The sequence below is a fragment of the Hippopotamus amphibius genome, chromosome 6, assembly GCF_030028045.1.
Source record: "Hippopotamus amphibius kiboko isolate mHipAmp2 chromosome 6, mHipAmp2.hap2, whole genome shotgun sequence".
In the NCBI taxonomy this organism is placed as follows: Eukaryota; Metazoa; Chordata; class Mammalia; order Artiodactyla; family Hippopotamidae; genus Hippopotamus; species Hippopotamus amphibius.
In genome coordinates, this window is record NC_080191.1 from 47,322,396 (window position 1) to 47,342,794 (window position 20,399).

General features: G+C 38.2%; 1 protein-coding gene across 8 annotated transcripts in view; it reads left to right on the forward strand.

Annotated features, from left to right (window-relative positions):
- Positions 1–12,408, forward strand: part of ADGRG6 (adhesion G protein-coupled receptor G6) — a 139,616-nt gene extending 127,208 nt beyond the window's left edge. For 7 of the 8 annotated variants that reach the window (XM_057739725.1, XM_057739717.1, XM_057739723.1 and 4 more), the window contains 3 exons: positions 2,347–2,448; positions 3,094–3,246; positions 9,535–12,408. In XM_057739725.1, coding sequence (XP_057595708.1) covers positions 2,347–2,448; positions 3,094–3,246; positions 9,535–9,713 — 434 coding nt within the window. In that variant the 3' untranslated portion in view covers positions 9,714–12,408. Of the gene's footprint in view, positions 1–2,346; positions 2,449–3,093; positions 3,247–6,186; positions 6,233–9,534 lie in introns of all 8 variants that reach the window. The other variant, XM_057739720.1, reaches the window with a different exon arrangement.
- The last annotated feature ends 7,991 nt before the right edge of the window (positions 12,409–20,399 follow it).

Consider the following 20,399-nt stretch of genomic DNA (forward strand, 5'->3'; position numbering starts at 1 on the left):
AGAAGCTATTATGGAAGCTGTGAAGGAAGAGCCTTCAAATTATTGGGCAAAAATGAGTTTGACGTGTTGGTTTGAGGGTAATGATGAAGATGACTTCTGTTTAGAACATCAAGGGTGTGAGATGCTGCAAAATGGAGATACAGCCAAACGAAGATGTCCTGCAAACAGTGTGGGTTGGAATCCTGGTGGTGATGGTGGGGAGAGAAAGAAATGGGGGCACATATAAAAAGTAGTGTGTGGTACTTGTACAGCATGATTAGTACCTACTAGGACAGTGTAGCTGTAGAAAAGATAGAAATCCAGAACTGAGTCATGGACACGTCAACCTTTAAAAGTAAAACTGATATTCCCTGGTGGTGCAGTTGTTGGGAATCCACCTGCCTATGCAGGGGACATGGGTTCGAGCCTGGTCCGGGAGGATCCCACATGCCAAGGAGCAGCTAAGCCCGGGCACCACAACTACTGAGTCTGCACTCTACAGCCCGTGAGCCACGGCTGTTGAGCCCATGTGCCACAGCTACTGAAGCCTGCACACCTAGAGCCCATGCTTCAAAACAAGAGAAGCCACTGCAATGACAGGCCTGAACACCGCAACAAGGAGTGGCTCCTGCTCACCACAACTAGAGAAAGCCTGCACCCAGCAACAAAGGTCCAAGACAGCCAATAAATAAATTAGTTAATTAATTAAAAAAAAAAAAAGTAAAGCCAAGGGATCTGCTACAGAGACCAGGAAGCAAATTAAGAAGAAGCCTAGGAGAGGGCTTCCCTGGTGGTGCAGTGGTTAAGAATCCACGTGCTAATGCAGGAGACACGGTTTCGATCCCTGGGCCGGGAAGATCTCACATGCTCTTCAGCAACTAAGTTCATGTGCCACAACTACTGAGCCCACATGCCACAACTACTGAAGCTCGTGAGCCTAGAGCTCGTGCTGTGCAACAAGAGAAGCCGCCACAATGAGAAACCTGCGCACCACAAGGAAGAGTAGCCCGTGTGCAGCAATGAAGACCCAATACAGCCAAAAATTAAATCAATCAATCAATCTTCAAAAAAAAAAAAAAAGCAGCAGCAGCAGCCTAGGAGAAAATGGTACCAAGAGTGTATTTCAAAAGTGAGAGGATGGTCAATTGTGTTGAATACTGTTGAGAAATCTAGTAAAAGGAGAATGAAAACTCAGTTAACAATAGGGGAGTCCCTGTGACCTTTCCAAGAGCAGTTTTAGTGGCCTCAGAGATGTGGATAGTAGCTTATTTGGAGCAGGTTGAGAAGAAAAGAAATGAGAAAAAGTAGAGACAGCAAAAGTTAACCATTTCAAGTTTTATTGAGAAAAGGAATGAAGAAGTGGAAGCTAGAAGAAGATTAGGGGTTAAAGGAGAAATTTTTTGTTTGATTACTTAGAAGAGAGGTACTAGAATATGCTTGTAAGTAATGGGAATAACCCAAGTATGGAGGAATAGAGGGAGAAACTGAGGCAGCAAAGGGAGGGTAAAAAGGCAGAAGCAAATTCCTTGAGCAGTTAAAAGGGGCTGGCTCCCAAAGCACAAATGATACAGTTAGTGGCTTTTATTTGTTTGTTTGTTTTTATTGGAATATAATTGCTTTACACTGCTGTGCCAGTTTTTGCTGTACAACAAAGTGAATCAGCTGTATTTATACATAGATCCCCAGATCCCCTCCCTCCCGTGACTCCTTCCCACCCTCCCTATCCTGGCCCTCTAAGTCATCATACAGTTAGTTTTTGGTAGATGCAGGGAGTGACTATAAATAGGAAGACTACTTGACAATACAGAAATATTTCTGCATTCAAATGTTGAGAACCTAAAGCAGGCCAGGTGGAACCATATGAATTTGCTGATTTGGGGCCATTTTTGACTTATAAAAATACCATTTTTCTATGGCCCAAACTTACAATAATATGTTTACATAAAATAGCTTAGAATATACAAATTGAAATAGATGATGAGCTCATGAATGTTGTCAGTTTTCTCTTTTTTTCTAAATTTTGTGAAATGGTTTCACATAATTTTAAAACAAACATAAGGGAAATATCAAATGCCTCAAGTTGAATATTGCCTATTTCAGCTTAGTCTTTAGGTTAAGTCATACCAAGTACTGAACAAACCAAAGACCAAATTAGATCCACGTAATTGTTCTAGTTTTATCTGAGCCTCCGTGTTCCGTTCTGAATGATTAAAACGTCTACCAGATACTTCAAGGCTCTTCAGGATCTTTGTTCCTTAGTGGTTCAGAGGTAAAAAACTTAAATGAAAATGAATCCATATGTTTTGTAAGATGTATCTTCAAAAACGTGTCCTTTGGCCTAATTGCTTCTATTTTCTTGTGTTCCAGGCTTATTTATATTTATCTTCCACTGTGCTATGAAGGAGAATGTTCAGAAACAGTGGAGGCGGCATCTCTGCTGCGGCAGATTTCGGTTAGCAGACAACTCAGGTAAAGGAGCGTGCTGGGGAGCAGCTCTTCTACATCTAAGCGTCGTCAGAAACCTTTATCCTTTGGTCTTCTCTTGTCTGAGCAGCCCAGTCCCAGTGGTGGCAGGTTGTCAAGGTGAGGTATGTAGAGATGCTTAGTTGGAGTCTTAAATGGTTAGGACTGGAAGAGATCTGAGGACTCTGGGCCCAACCTTCTTGTTCTGCAGAGGAGAAGCATGGATTCCAGACAGGTTAAGTGAGTTGCCCAAGGTTTTATGCCTAATTTAACACCTTGGATATCCACTATACCATACCCACACGTACCTTTTCCTATTTTTGAAGTCTTCAATTACATTATTAGGCAAAGAAATTTTTCTCAATATAAAAAAATCCCTGAAGAAAAATATTACTTTTCAAAAAAAACATCAGTGGTTACTTCTCACCCTTAAGATATTAAAGTAGGATGTTAAACGTAGGGTCAAAGTAAGAAACTTTTCTGTTTCTTTGGATTGGTACTGTTGGCATGTCAGTCTCTTCTGTGAGATACTGCCAGCGTGTCAGAACATCTAATGCTATGGGTCAGTTACTTAAATAATGTGATGATGGTTTTTAAGGCAGCATATATGCACCCTAAAGCAGACTCATGGAGAGATGTCGTTTCTTTCAGACTGGAGTAAGACAGCTACCAATATCATCAAGAAAAGCTCTGATAATCTAGGAAAATCTTTGTCCTCAAGCTCCATTGGTTCTAACTCAACCTACCTTACCTCCAAGTCTAAATCCAGCTCTACCACCTACTTCAAAAGGAATAGCCACACGGGTGAGTCATTCTGGCCGTGGTAAAGATGTTCTCCGGGACACGTCCCATCGTGTTTTCATTGTGAGAATTGTCACATCCTGAACATTCATAGATCACAGTGCCCATTAGGGTGCCTGTTTTAGATTTATGAAAATCAAAATCTATGTGAAGACCTTCAGCACCTTTGTGAATATTTTGTTTTTTTAAAAAATTTTACAGCTAAAATTGAATCTGTATTGCCAGAGCATCATTAACTCTGAATATTTTTTATAACTTCATTCGCTTTAAAACTTAATTTTCCTTAAAAAATATGGTATCTTGATTTTAAAAGCTATGTGTTTTTATTTTAAAAATACGGAAATTGAGTTGCAGATTATTTCAGCATAGCATGAAAGTTACTTGGCAACTTGGAATGGGAACAGGCAGAAACACCATCCAGCTTGTATGTTACAGTTAAGGCTTAAGTCCTTTGAAATATATACAAATATAAAATCATAATGTTGTGCATCTAAAACTAATATAATGATATATGCCAGTTATACCTCAATTAAAAAAGAAAAAAAATGCTTAAGTCCTTAACCATTGGAAGTGTTATTGGCAGTTGCTCTTTAAATCACTGATTAAATATGAAATAGGGAGGATCATATTTGGAAAGTGATACAGGATGGTGAGAAACACTGTGTCTTTGTTCATCTAATGAATCGTCATCATATTTACAATGATCTCACTTTCTGACACTGAGCATGTATATACATCAGGGGTCCCCAGCCCCTGAGCCGCAGACCAGTACTGGTCCGTGGCCTGTTAGGAACAAGGCCGCACAGCGGGAGGTGAGCGGCGGGCAAGTGAGCAAAGCTTCATCTGCCCCTCCGCATTGCTGGCATTACTGCCTGAACCATATCTCACGTTACCGCCTGAACACCATATCCACCACTCCCGTAGAAAAACTGTCTTCCACGAAACCGGTCCCTGGTGCCAGAAATGTTGGGGACTGCTGATATATATGAACAATCCTGAAGACAGTGTGCAAATACAGGCAGACCTCGGACATACTGCAAATCTGGTTTCAGACCACCATAATAAAGCGAATATTGCAATAAAGAGTCACACAAATTTTCTGGTTTCCCAGTGCATATAGAAGTTATGTTTACACTGCACTGAAATCTGTTAAGTGTGCGATACAATTATGTCAAAAAATGCACATACCTTAATTTAAAAAAATACTTTATTGCTAAAAAAAAAAGTTGCCTCGCCATCTTTTGACAACACACAGTTGCCACAAAATTTCAATTTAGAAAAACTTCAGTACCTGTGAAGGGCAACAGAGTGAAGTGAAATAAAATGATATATGCCTGTAAAGACTATTTCGCAAGTCCTTGATAGCCAGTAAGTGGTGTGAAAAGGTGTAATCTTAATAATTTCAATCGAAAATAGCAGAAATGCTACTTTTAAATACTAATTAAACCTCAAGCAAACGCTCTCAACACTGAGCCTCCAGCACTTTCCTAATTAAAGATGCTTCTAAAAGGATAATGGAAATAACTTTTAAATTTTGTATTTGTTTAGCTAATATATGTAGGTAAAGGCAAATGGCACCTAAAAGATTCATTTTTGCAAGTAGGGAGTGATTTGTGTGCTATGTCTGTAAATGTTCGCATTGCAAACACTTGAATTTCACATGACCCATATGTACTGATACATTTGAATCCTTCCACATGTCCCTGCTTGCATCACTAGGGTCCCCACTGCCTGGGATTCAAGGTAGCACTGTGGAAAAAAAGTTTGAATGTTTGGTGAGTTTTTTAATTCCAAGGTTAGTTAAAAAAAAAAAACATCTGAAAACTTGCAGCAGCTTAGGACAGCAGTTCTTAAAGTTTCTTGGAGTTAGGGACATTTTGGAGAATTTAATAAAAGCTCTGGACTCTCTTCCAGAGTAAGATGCAGCCTTTGAGTCCTGCACACAGACAGTTTTGCCTAAAATTAAGAGGTCTATGCACTCCTGCTTGAAACACCTGTGTAAGAAAATCGATAACAGGTCTATAGCCTGAGATAGATTATTCTACCTAATTGGTAGTTAGTTCCCTGGCACAAAACATCTTTTACAGCTGACTCTTGAACAACACAGGTTTGAAGTGTGCAGGTCCACTTATACGCAGATTTTTTCAGTCGTAAATGCTGCATATAGCAGTATGTGACCCACAGCTGGCTGAATATGGATACAGAGGAACCTCAGATACAGAGGGTCAACTGTAAATGATACTCGGATTTTCAACTGCTTAGGACCGCCCCTAATCCCTGCCATTGTTCAAGGCTCAACTGTACTTATAATGAGTGGATTTTTTACTTTACTTAATCAGCCTTAAAATTAGATACTCATTTTCTCTCCCCTTCTAAAATGCAAATACTTAATGCATTGTAAGTCAGTTGCAAATGAATAGGAATTAGACCCATTGAATTGTTTTCCTCTTAGCACAGATGAAATAGCCTGAAGAACCCTTTTAAGGGGAAAGAAGATAACAAGTAGATCATTTGAAACAGAGGGCATTTTGGAAGTATTAAAATATTTGGAAATAGTCTAAGCATCATGGGGAAAACTAACTGGAAGACAAAAGGAATTGCAGAAATGGGGGTAGACCAAAGGAAAACTTCAGTATTTCAAAATCTTGTGTATTTTTTTTTAAAGAATTCATTGTTTTTCTGTTTCTTTTAAAATCCTTGGGGTTAAATGGGTTCTTATCAACTAGTATAAGGATATAGTCAGCTGTATGACATCACTTCCATGGTATAATAAATTCTAGTTTCCAGTAATGACATACAAATGGTCTTCTGTGACCTAGCCAGTTCTCAACGAGACTGCTGGTGTACTTGGGTCACTCGGGGTATACAAAACATCACCACATATTATCATGGATAATCTAGATGGTTTATTTCTTGGAATTGATTCATATGTTTATGGTGTAGATAATGTCTTCTAAGAGCACTCCTTCAACAAAAGTGGATCATTCAGGTAAACTTTTACTACTTTTTTGAATGCATGAATTTTTTGCAAGGTAATAAGAGAATATTTGCATGGATTAAACTAAGACTCTTGCTGCACCAGCAAAATTGCTTGTTCTTTACAATACTTCTCAGCTAGCGCAAGGACATTCCTGCGTTGAGCTGGAATTTCTGAAATTTCAAATGGTCACGTGCTGTGCTGGCTCTTCTCTGCATGGGGGTGTCTGCAAGCCGCTCCTTCTAGGAAATGTACCATGCTCTGGAGCTAGTGGTCACATTATCAGGTAAAACAACAACAAAAAGCAGTACGTGAGAGGTTTGTTATAGAACAGGGTGAAATTCTTTACTTTTTCACCTCTCATGAATTACTGGGTATGTCATGGTACATTCATAGAAGTCATAAAAGAGAAATTGTCGATTCCAAGCCTGCTTTTTGAGGACTTTTGTCTGCTTGAAATTTCAGCATAGATCAAATAATAGTTCATTTCCCTAGCCCCTGGTTTTCAGACTTGCAGCCGTAATCAAAATCTATATTATCCACAATATAATAGCTATCCAGAGGACTGGGAATAGCATATATATTGAAATACAAACCTTGCTCGGAATTTTACTGTGAAGACCCAGAAAATTGGGTCACATATTTGAAATGGAGTTGGTCAAAATCTCTAAAAAGTATGTGCCCCTGAAAGTTGTCATTGAAGCAGAATGACTGTATCCTTGAAGTTTCTTTGAGGATGTGTGATTTTCTAAAAACATCAAGTACATATTGTTCATCATTGAGATTTAAGTAAACAGAAAAATTCCCAACAGAAAACCAATGGCTAGTGAATGTATGAACTGAAGGAAAGCACAGAATCAATCAGCCTGCTGAGAGCTGAATGGTAAGGGGCCCTTATAAAATGACTCCCCGAGCCTTTTTCTCACCAATCTTGGGACATAATCATTCCACCATGCTTCAGTCTGCCCACTCTTCCCATAGACCTCTGTTCTCTCTTGCTTCGTTTAGTGGGATGGACAGTCCATTTTCTATGTTAGCCTTCATTTTATTTAGTGTCTGCTCCAACACCAAGACCACAGTTGAACAATTTGAGTCATTTCTAAAGACAACAGATAAAACGATGATAGCTTTTTCCCAATTATTGATGGATTTTTAATGTTATGTCACATACTGGGTCAACGTACTCAAAACATAAAACACCTGGAGTGAGCATTCCAATTTTTGAGCCATGATTCCTAGAAGCAGTTTTTTGTGATAGAGTTTTACCTCTTCCACAGTGAATAGAGAGGATATAACTGTAGGGAACTGAGTACTTTGTGGAAGGTCATATTTGCTCCTTCATTGATGTGTAATCTCTGTAGTTAATTTTAAGACGGAGTTTTTCTCCAGAATGTGTTGGGAAAGAGAGGAAGGCAGATAGTTGCAAGATAGATGAAGACAGCCATATGTATTTGTAGATAATAGTGCTTAACTGAGTTTCAAGGCACTACCTGTGCCAGTTTTAGAGAGCTTTGGGTCTAGGAAAATCATGTTTAAATATGTGGTATTGGGAAATTCAGAACAGAAATGTATTTAGCAGTCCTTTATTACTATCAGTTGCTCTGATATTATTGCTGCCAGCAATACCATCATTCTGAGACTGTAGCATAGTTACTGAAAACATATACTTAAAATATTTATGATAAAGATAATTTTGATTTTTATAATTTAGAAGTAGTTAATAAAAGATGCCTTTATTCTCTATTGCAACCATTTTTTTCCATGAGAAAATGTGTTTAAAATAGCCTTTGTGATGCAGATGCAGAGAATGGACCGTAGGACATGGGGTTGGGGGGTCAGGGGGCGAAGGGGAAGCTGGGACGAAGTGAGAGAGTAGCATAGACATATATACACTACCAACTGTAAAATAGATAGCTACTGGGAAGTTGCTGTGTAACAAAGGGAGATCAACTCGATGATGGGTGATGCCTTAGAGGGCCAGGACAGGGAGAGCGGGAGGGAGGGGATATGGGGATATATGTATAAATACAGCTGATTCACTTTGCTGTACCTCAAAAGCTGGCACAAGAGTGTAAAGCAATTATATTCCAATAAAGAGCTTAAAAAAACAACAACTTATTTTCAAAAACATAATAATCACCATACAGTATTTTGAAACTATATGAGGGCAACATTTTTTTTTTGTACATGAAAGTTTATTACACGATTATTTACAATAGCTAAAGGAGACATTCCAAGTATCCATCAACAGATTAACGGATAAACAAAATATGGTATGTACACACAATAGGATATTATTCGTCCAGAAAAAGAATGAAGTTCTGGTACATAGGAGAACATGAATGAACCTTGAGAAAATTATGCCGAATGAAATGTCAGCACAGAGGGACCATTGTTTTACGCATCCACTTGTATTACATATGGCTTATATGTTACATAAGCCAAATTAGTGGTGCAATAACGTAGATTAGAGATATTAGAAGGATAAGACAGCAGGGGCAAATGGGAAATTATTGCTTAATTATGATAGAATTTCTGTTTGGTTTGGTAAAAATGTGTTAGAAACAATGGTGATGGTTGCACAATATGCTGAGTGTAATTAACCGCTGAATTGAATACCTAAAAATGATTAAAATGGCAAGTGTTATATTGTATCCATCATACCACAATAAAAAGATTCAAATACAAAAAAAAATAGCCTTTGTGGTTTTTTTATTCACTTTTCTTTTCTAAAATTCTTTAAATTATGTTTTATTTTGAAAAAATAAATTTTCAAAAAATTTTTCAAAAAACTTTTATTATGAAAACTGTCAAACATATAAAAAATAGGATAATATAATGAACCCCCTTGTTCCTATCAACTCACGGCCACCTACCCATTGTCCCCTCCCAATATTATTTTGAAAACATATAGACATCATATCAGTTCTTCTACAGATATTTCAGCGCCTTTTAATTCATTTGTTATATAATCTGTTATTACTTCGAGCCATTTGCCACATGCATTTTTGCAGCAATTTTCTGCTTATTCTATTCACTGCTCTTTGAAACAATACCACGCACAAGAATATTTCTTAAAACAAATCCCAACACAAACTACTAGAAGGCACATTAATATTTACTCATATGCAGGAATGTACTTTGAAGATGAAAAACATGAAATTTTGGTGCTGCCTGTTACCTAAACTAAGAAAGAACCAGAGCTTCATTTCCTTTGTGATCTTTAATGTGCAAAATAGAGCGTCCAGAACAGTGGCCCTTAGGCGTGTCACCAGCTCCTCTTGCAGCCTAATTTCTTGTATTATTTCTTGCAGACAATGCTTCCGTGGACAAGTCCTCATCAAAACTGACCCATGCTGATGGAGAACAAACATCAATCATCCCTGTCCATCAGGTCATTGATAAGGTCAACGGTTATTGCAGTGCTCATTCAGATAATTTCTATAAAAATATTCTCATATCAGACACCTTCAGCCACAGCACAAAGTTTTAATATCTTTAATATAAGAAAGAGGCACGAGTCTGCAGAAACGTGAAGATGTGCAAGCCGTGAAAACTCTGACTAGCAGATGTAAATGTGGTATTACCTAGGTGACTGCATATATATGAAGAATGTGTGTTGTGAAGAAGGCTTTTGTGAAGTTCAAAACCTGTCTTTTCAGTGTATTTCTTCCCTGGGGGAGTTTCCACCATCACTAAAGTTCAGTGCTGAGAGCAGCATGACTCAGTAGCTACAAGGGATAGAAGTTTTTAAATATATAATCGAATTCATCAATCAAAACTTGGGCCGAGTGGAGGAATATTAAAATTAGAGAGCAAGGGACAGGCGGAGCTAGGGACGAGCCATAGTTTTGAGCTCATTCACACCCCCGCTGATAATTAGATTGGAAGATGGCCATTTGCTCCATCATCTTTCCCAGCAATCAAAAGCATATGAATATTTATACCTATTTTGGATGCCCACAAGTCCCAGCTCAGTGCTAGTTTCTATGAGTGCAGTAGCATTTCCTCTTTTTTTAATGAAATTTCAACCACAGATACAAAAGAATATTTAATGTCTGACTCAAAGTTCAGAAAGGAATTTTTTCTTATCTCAAATGTTTAACCTTGAAGACCACAACATGCTTAAGAAAGAAAGAATTCCCAAAATTTTGACCTAGTTAATATGAGGCCATGTTATTTGACTTATCCTATTCAAGACACAAGGTTTAAGCATCATCATTAATTATGATTTAATCCTACACATTTGAATCAAGTTTAGTGTTGATGTTCCATTAGAGTAGATCTCCCAGTAGCTGAAGAATGGACCTCTTACACCTCTGCTTTTGCTCCTCTGCTGTATATTGAGCCGCGGGCTCATGGGAGGAATGGGGATTTCCATCAGGCATGCTGTGTACAGTAGTTTCTCCCTTTTGGGAAAAACAACCTTTGAGACTCTATGGTCTTGTCTTTGCTCCAGAGACTTTTTAAGACATTTCCATTTGCACAAGTGAAAAGCCTCTTACTTCCTCTTTCAAGAGTTTTGTTCCAAAGAATATAAACTGAGACTTAGGTGCAGGACTTATCATAATCAAAATAATTTATAAACATGTGGGTCTACACTTGCCAGCCTGCAAACTATTTGTACATAATTCCTCTGATTATAAGAGCCAGAGGAGGTCTGGCAAGATAGATGGGGTGTTACATATGGATTAGGTTTCTGCATGTAAGCCACGCATAATATTAAGCAGCTTAACCTAACTTTCAAACTATCCTGAGTAATATGCTTGCTAGTGAATGTGTAGGACACCACATTTTAATTGTTCTTAAATGATGGGCTCATATCCCATTTCTTAGAAATCAGTCTCAGTACATGCTGTACCTTTACATTTGCTCTGGGTTATCTGAGATGTTTCAGGTTCTGGGAGGTAGCAGCCTAAGTGATGAGAAGATGAGACATTCTGTTAGAGCCAAACTGCTTAAAGGCAGAAGCCAGACTGAGCACCTGGGACCTTTCCCTCTGTGCAGGAAGCAGGTAGCTGTCAGTCTGAGACAGGAGAGCTTTCAGGCTATGCAGCAACCAAGGGGCCTCTCACCTTATGCTGATCTTCAATCATGAAGCTTTTGGCCAGACTTAAATGGATGATAATGTACCAATGAGTTTTTATACCATCCCATTTGCAGCATCCGGGAACACTCTTCTGGGAGACAGGAGTATTGCCCAGCTTGGCCTTCGCAGGGGAGGGATGTAGATAGTAGGAAAGGATAGTAAATCTAAGGTCACTAAGATTCGCTACAGTAGAGCCACATCCTTTTCTGTAGGCATATGTATTAACAGGCTGCTTATTTTGGCAGAGGTTACGTCTAGATGAAAGTTAACCTTAAATAGTCACTGAATCTTTGTATACTTTCCCCCAAGCCTTCGATATGATAGAATTTAATTAGCTTTCAACTGTGAGACTTCTTCCCAAAGTGCTTATGTAGTTAAAAGTAATTAAGAGATAGCTTTAAAAATAGCTTTGATTTCTACTCGTATTCATCTAGATCTGGGAAAACTTTTTTTTTTTCAAATTTGAAAACAATATCAGCTCCACTTTAGAAATTTCCAGTAATCAGGTAAGGGGGAAAAAAGTGGGGAAAAACATGAATAGAAACATTTTCAAGTGAACTTCAAAGACTGAGTCAAATTCAACCCTCACTTCTAAGCAGGTAGTTCTTACCTTCATCTACCCCCTTTAGAACATAACTACAGGAATTTAGCTGTGGAGTCAAAATTTAGTTTAGCTTAACTTTGAGAATAAGATATCAATTTAGACTCTCTGGGGTATTTGTTGTTGTTTTTATTTTCTTCTTTTTCCTTTCTTTTTTAACTATATTATGTGAGAGTCAGTCTAGGATCCTGAGATGTTTTCCATTGCTGTCACCATGACTTGCATTTTAAAGCTTTTATTTGTTCAGTGTTGGCGTAGACTCTTTTGTATATATTTATTTATTTGTGTTTATAAATGTGAGCTTGTTTTATACCTTACCTTTATATTGCCTGGCTTTGTTATTTTAATTAACTTTCTATCAGAGAGACTGTATATTTTTTTCTAAATATTTTGTGAAATAGTTTTCTGTAGCAGTATCTCTGAAGTTGATGAATAAAAAGTGACTGTGAGTGCAAATTAGAATTAGTAGTAAGAAGCTACTATAGCTGATTTGCTATTTTACTTAAATGGAAAATGTTTTTCAAATAAATACTTATGTTGTTTGTGATCCAAATTATTCAGTTCCTTTATGAGTGAACGTTTTTATTTCTGACTCTTAAATAGGAAAAGATTATTTGACAACTGGAAAATAACCTGCCACCAATTAAACTAGTGACATGGGGCTACTTTGCCAAAACACTAAGAATGAATATTTTAGAAAGATTCAGTTCACTGGGGATTAATGCATTTTGAAGGTCTTAGATTTTCTTAAGATGACTGATGCAAAGCCAAGCTCTGTGGCAAATTAAAAGTAATGTAGGTTTCCTTTTGGGGAAGTCTTCAGCATCCTGAAAAGGGAACCAAATCAATACTACCACATAGAAGTTAGGTCCTAGGATTTTTTTTTTTTTTTTCACATTTATAGTCGCTGTTTTCATTGTGGGAGGCTTAGAAAATGACAGAATTTAGCCACCTTGACTTAACATGATTAGAACAGAACCTCCTCACTTCTTTTTGCTGTGATTATTTAGGATAACTCTCTTCTGCAGAGAGCCAAAGCCCAATTTGGCTCACGGCCCTACTCAGTGCTAAGTTGTGAGGCTTGTTGGCCAGTCACTGCTAACTCTGGTCTTCTGAGCCAGCGTTCACAACTCCTGGCCAAGCATATTAGGAAAACAGGCAAGCATTTGCTGAAGCTCTATCCACAGTCATATACAGCAGGTTAGAGCTTGGGAGCAGCAGTGGGAAGTAGGTGGGAAACACTTATTTGATTTGCAGGTTGACCTGTGTTTGTAGTATTTTGAAATCTGAAGGAATTGGGCTTTGTAAATACCACATTTTGGAAGAACGCCCTTGTTTCCAGTTGAGTAACATTTTATTTTTCTTGTATAAAAGCACTAAATCTCTCTCCCTCTTTCTGTCCCTCTGTCTCTCTTTCTCCACCTCCCCCCAACTTTCCTGCTTTTCTCACTTCTTCCCTCTTTCTCTCTTCCTTCCCTCCCTCCCTGTTCATTTCGAGGAAGAATACTTAACCGTTTTCTTTTTCTGCTTCCCTAGTGAAAAAATAATAAATGTGAAGGTGTGAGGGTGAGGATGATGAGAATTACAGAGAGAGGGTTAGCCCTGGCAGAGAGACGAGGCATAGCTTTCTTCTGAGGTTGAAGAACAGGTTATTAGTAAGGCAGTGTTGAACTTCCTGATTTTTGTCAATTAAAATAATTAGAGGCTTATTTCACTGGCTGAGTATTGTAAGGGCAGGGGTATTATGATGGGGATCTGAGTAAAATTAAAATTTGAAACAACCTTACAGGGAATGCAAATCCTTCGCTAAATTAAACCAAATAAGCTACTAAATGGTGTTTGCCCTTAGAGTAGCTTTTACAAGTAGATTCCCCAAATCATCTTATTAAAATATTTTTATTTGGTGTGTCTTGAAAAACTAGTTTATTTCAAGTTCATAACCAAACATTTTAATATTCTAAAGTCTCAAACCTTACTGATTTATCTTAAACATTTGTGAATAATGGGACGACAAATAATTGCACACTTAACTCAGTCTTTTTAATCTTTTAGTTACATCCTCTGGTTGGCTTATTTCCATCATGAATTAATTTAGTTTATAAATTAAATTGCACTGTGTGAGAAAGTAACAAAGTAATAACAAAATAGTTTAAATACTCTAGGAGCAAAAAGAGGTCTCCAGAAAACTATAGTATTTTCCTGCTGCATGATCCTAAAGTCCAATCAATCAGTCAAGGATGTCCAGTGACTACAACCCTGAAACCTTCCTACAAGGAGTTTACTGGCCTGACCTGACAGATTGGACACATTTGAAACTATCTTAACTGAAAAAAATCAGTTTATCTGTAAAGATCTGAAATGTAATCATTACTACCAAATTAGAGCTAATACATGGTCTCCCATAACACTGTTAACAGCAATAAACAGTAAGTGCCTACAATGTCTAGAGTACTTAAGTGTGACACATTATACTGTATTTTTGGTTTTTTAATTTTCATATGTGTACTGCTTTTCTATTGAATGACATTGATATTAAGGCCCTGTGCACTGGGCTGTGTTTATTCTCATCATGTTCATAGGCGATAGCCTACTGCTGGCTACATAACAGGTGCTTGATTCATGTTTATTGAATTTATATGGAGTTAACTTGGTCCATGTGCATTTTGTATTTTGGAAAAGTAGATCTCAGGGTACCTTGGATTTGCGTGTTTGTAAGAATATGGACTAGACATACAAAGTAAAGGGGAAAAAACATATTAGCATCACAAAATTCGAGATACTTTACCCTCATTGCTAAATGTCACCTTCCATGATACAGGCAAGTAAGATAAGAACAAGAAGATACCAGTTTGATGTTAACTCTAAATCTTTTTTAATGGTTTTGGAAAAGGAACTAGGTTCACTCGAAGTCTGATAGGAATAAGTACACAAACACACTTTTGAGCAGTTGTCTTGGGAACTGTTTTCTGACTCAAACCGACTTCAATAGGGAATTTAATGTATGAGCACACAGGGTCCTCGTGGAGCCCTGCGACCAGACTTTGAGGAATCTGGGATCAAGGGATATTTTCCTCTATCAAAGTAGATAGTTAAAATAAACTATGTAAAATCAAGAGATGTTTTAGAAACCAATCTGAATCGATCATTTGACAATTATTTCTCTTCATCCCCATTTGATCAATTCATCAGTTTCCTTAAGTGGCTGTTAGGTTTGCTGAGAGAACAGTGGTAATTGGTCAACAAAAATCTAGCATTTGCTAGACTTGCTTTGTATAAACTTATGGTAAATATGTTTTTGTTCTGGCTAACTCGTTGCATATAAAGAAAAATTTGAGATCCCAACCAGCTTACTAGCCTGGATTCTGTTACTATCTGTCTAGCAGTTTCCACCAGTGAGAAAGCCGTGGTACAACCTGCAGGAAGGATGGTGAGCTGTGATACTGTTAACTAGTAAGGATAAGAAGAACTGGAGAAAACAGCCATATAAAATTATTGTTGTTCAAGGCTTACAAAGGTGGATTGACCCCGTTTTGCTAAAGCCAACAGTTCCTTCACTCGGAAGGAAGCAGAATTGTGTTCTGTGTAGAAGAAAGGTCGCTGGTAATGGTCTGTGCTATGTGTATGTCACCTGTCTTCTGTGGGCCTTAGTTTATTTATCTGGTAAATAAATGAGGCTGCTTAAGAGATAAAACGTTTTCAGCACTAGAATTTTATAGTTCCCTTTAACTTCTTTAAGTAGAAAAATGCTAGTTGTTTTTATTTAAACACAGAATCCAAAGACCAAAAAACTAAATGTCAAGCAAGACATTTGATCTTGTTCAGTCTGAATTTTTCAAGGCTGTACATGCATTCTGTCTTTTTCTTTTCCAAAATAAATGCCTTTTCTAGACAAACACTTTAGTATTTTCAGGGCACTAATTAAATCTTTTTGGGTAAAATTAATAGGAAGATTCACTCTCAAATATAGAAAAGAAGATGCCCCCGCAGTAAGGCAATACTTACTTATTGTGAAAATCAGAATTAAAATTCTGGTTTTCTTTTGGCAAATCTGTGGAATTAATGATCCTGCCAACGTAGGTACAGAAATCCCATTTCTCCTCCCCAGCTGTGTTACAACACTGTGCACCATCCACAGGGGGAAGGAAGACAACAGATCAGCAGGAAATACAAAGACAGCGAGCAGAACAGACTCAGACGATTGCCAAGAATGTGCCTCAGATGGGCAGTTCAGGGTCTCTTGCTGGGTGAGTGAGAAAGACAAAACCAATAAGTGTCATGTGAGAAACACACAAGACGTGCCCCACAGCGCAGAGGAGCCAATTTACCTTTGCCCTGGAGGCCTCGGCCAGGTTTGCATTCAAGTTAGAGACAGCCACGTGCACAGAAGTTATGAAGGGCAGTTCCTAGCATGCAACTCATTGCCAAAGATCCGAGAAGCATTTCAAAAACATAACATTTCATGTGATTCCTGGGCCCTGAGAGTCTCCTAAGTTGTATTAAACACCAGTTTGCAGAGTCATGACAGTGGGAAGTCCCCTATGGCAACACAAAGATGTGGTTTGGGGTAAGTGGGATGCTTGAAGAGCATAGAGGTCAGTACAGCTACCACAGTAGTATCTTAATTTTTTTTTAAAGTAACAGATGTATTTCTGAAAATAGTAGTTGTCACTATTTGATTAGCCCATTGCCAGTTAACGTTTTAATCTGAAGGTAATTGAAACTTATCCTTCAAAAACTTTGGTAGAAAACTATATACATAGACTGTTTTCTAAATAAAGTACTCAGAAGTGTAAAAAGGACATTTTCTCCTCAGGAACAATTCCAAGCAAGGATTCCAAACAAGAGTTAAAAAATGTTTTACTAGGCCTTTGCCACAGTTATAGAAAAATCAGTTTATAGTTACAAAGTGTTGGTTGGTTTTTTGTTTTTTCCTTATCCACAAAATCTATAAGGAATTGCTGACATAGTTGTGGCTTTCATTCTTCCAAATAATTCCCAGTACCTTGGAAGTTGTTTTCCTTCAGAGGTTCTTTTTCCTGACTTTGGTGCTGCTATTTTGCATGACCCCTGTTTACTCAAGAAAAGCACTTGAAGTTTCTTCATTCTCTCCCTAATCCTCGAGTTAATTTCCCCATATCTCACTTAGTGTGTATGCTGGATGGAAGGGCTATGATGAGCCCAGAGTCTCAAGGAGGAAGCCGTATTTCATGTATATCATGGCCTCTCCTTGTTTTCAGCCACCCCTTTTCCATCCACTACGCTCCCTGGTGTGAGGGGCTTTCAGAATTATGATGTGCAAAAGCCTTGCTTCCTTCACTCACAACAAAACAGCAGGGCAAATCCACTGGACCCTAATCCCTTCTACCTTCTAAATTCTTTCCAGCACAAACCTCTATAAGGCCCACAGATAAAATGTGCCCAGGTTTCCTGGTCTTACTCCCATAATTCCTTGTTGGGCAAAAACCCTTGTCCAGGCATTTGTCTAGTCCTTAAACGAAGGAACAAATTTTTCTAAATAGGTTAGGGATCCGCAGAGTAAGCCAGCAAAGTCCCTCAACAGCATCATCAAAAACAGCAAAGAAAGTTTGATCAGAAGAACTTGCAATTCGTTTTTCATCCTTCATTAGGCAAAAAAGTAACAAAAAAGGCATCTACTGATCATTGGCAGGTCTTCCACAGGAAATGATCATAAAAGTTATCAATATTCTTTTTTCCTATAAGAAAGGATAAATGAAAATACGAAACTAGGCAATATGAAGTTCAAGCCTCCATAAGGAATTTTCCAAAGTGGTTTTTATTATTTTTGCCCTGGATTCCCATGTTAGCCTTCTAACTAGTTTCTCCCTCTGTCTACCCACCTTGCAGTCTATCTCCTGTAATATGTGAATGATTTTTTTTTTTTTACTAAAACGTAAACCTGATCAAGTCAGACCAGTGCTCTGTGGGTTTACCTCACTCCTATCTGCATTTCTAGCCTCATTTCTTACCATATCTTCCATTGTAGCCTTTACTTCTTCCATCCTGACATGCACACAGTTCCTAAAATTGTGATGATTTTTCATTTACCCATGTGTGGACGGACAGCACTCCCTAGGACACTGTTTTAAAACCATGTTCCATGTGTGGGCTCTCGGAGCTGCTGATTCCCCAAAGCGATTTTAAAATGTTTTGGGGTCATCATTTTTCAGGGAGAGAGTTTATAGATTTTATCTGATTCTCATAAGATGAGGGGATCCCCCCAGATGAACTTGTTTCCAACCAACCTCTTTGGCTTTGAATCACGCACATTTTCACCCAGTGCTTTGTATTTAAAATCCTGTCCTGAATGTTCCGGGAGAGAGTTTGAAGACAATGAAAGTTATTTGCCAAAGAACCTTCTCAGGACATACAGCTATTATTTTTGAGTCTTAATATTATGTGGTTTGGTGCATGCTGCTAGAATGGATGAAGTTGAGGATGCTTGGTTCATCTGAGCTTGTTTCAAAGTAAAGATAAGCTTTTCTGTTTGTAAGAAGATAACAGTGAGAGTAGCCCCTGTTAAGCATAACTCCAGTGCAGACCCATCCCTAAGGAGACACATAGCCTAAGAGATCCTCATGAAATCCTGAACTAATAAATTTATTATGAGAATTGGCTTATGTGATTATAGAGGGTGAGAAGTTCCATGGTCTGCTGGAGACCCAGAAAAGCCAGTGGTGTGCTTCCAGTCCAAAGGCCTGAGAACCAGGAAAGCCAATGATGTAAATCCTAGTCTAAGGGCAGGAGAAGACAAATAAGATGTCCCAACTCAGCAAGGCAGGAAAAAGGGGACATGTTCCTCTTTCCTCCATTTTTTTGTTCTATTCAAAATAGGCCCTCAACACGTTGGATGATGCCCACCCACATTGGGAAAAGCAATCTACTTTACTAAATCTACTTATTCAAATGGTATTCTCATCCAGAAACACCCTCACAGACAGACCCAGAAACAATGTGTAATCTGGGCACCACACGAGCTGACACAAAAAATCAACCATCACATCAGCCCAGAGGGAAAACAATGCAGTTAGTGATTGTTGAATCCCAATGACAGGATCAAAAGCCTGTTATGGGGCCTCATGGTAAGCGAGTCATTATGGGGCATCTCCTGTGATGAGGAAGTGAACATTCCTCGGAGTCACACTTCTGTCTGCAGATTAGTTTGCCCATGTTCCTTATATCTACTTTTCTTTTTTCCTTTACTGATTTTTTCCTGAATCAACTTTATTGATTATACTCATTTTATTTTTTTTAGATTGGAACTGTACTAATTATTTAATAACTTTTTATTCATTTATTTGTTTATTTATTTATTGGCTGCATTGGGTCTTTGTTGCTGCACGTGGGCTTTCTCTAGTTGCAGTGAGCAGGGGCTACTCTTCGTTGTGGTACGTGGGCTCCTCATTGCGGTGGCTTCTCTTGTGGAACATGGGCTCTAGGCACATGGGCTTCAGTAGTTGTAGCACGTGGGCTCATTAGTCGTGGCTCACAGGCTCTAGAGCGCAGGCTCAGTAGTTGTGGCACACAGGCTTAGTTGCTCCTTGGCATGTGGGATCTTCCTAGACCAGGGATCAAACCCATGTCCCCTGCATTGCATTGGCAGGCGGATTCTTAACCACTGCGCCACCAGGGAAGTCCCTGAGTATACTCATTTTAGGTGCATAGTTCAGTAAGATTTGACAAAAGTATAAACGCATATAACCACAATTGTAGAATATTGCCATCATCCTAAAAGGTCACTCATGCCCTTTGCAATCAGTTGCAGGAAACCACATTCCTATCACGATACATTAGTTTTGTCGATTCTAAGACTTATTGCAGGTGTAATCAGACAGTACTTATTTTGTGCTTATTCATTGCACACATATTTATTTTGCTCCACACATTTTTGAAATCCATCCATGTTATTGCTTGTTTCAGTAGCTTCTTCCTTTTTATTTATAGTGTTAGTCCTCCAGATTTTCTTCTTTTTCAAAATTGTCTTAGTTATTCCAAGTCCTTTGCATTTCATATAAATGTTAGCACGGATTGGCAAACTCTTTTTAAGGGCCAGATAGTAAATATTTTAGGTTTTGCAGTTCATTAGGATAAAACCTCTGTCGCAACTACTCAACTCTACCACAGGAAAGCAGCATTAGATAGTACAAAAATGAATGAACATGGCTGTGTTCTGCTAAAACTTTATTTACTAAAACAGATGGCTAGTCAGATTTGGCTAACAGGCTGTAGTTTGCTGACCTCTGAATTTTTTAGTAAATTGGAGATAGATATAGATATCTATATACACATCTATCATTCTATCTATCCAAATAACATACATATACATATGCTTGTTGGGATTTTGATTGGAGGTGCATTGAATCTACAGATCAGTTTGGAATAATTGACATCTCAAAAATGTTGAGTCTTCCAACCTATAAACACCATACATCTCTCCATTTATTTACATCTTCTTTAATTTCTTTTGGCCA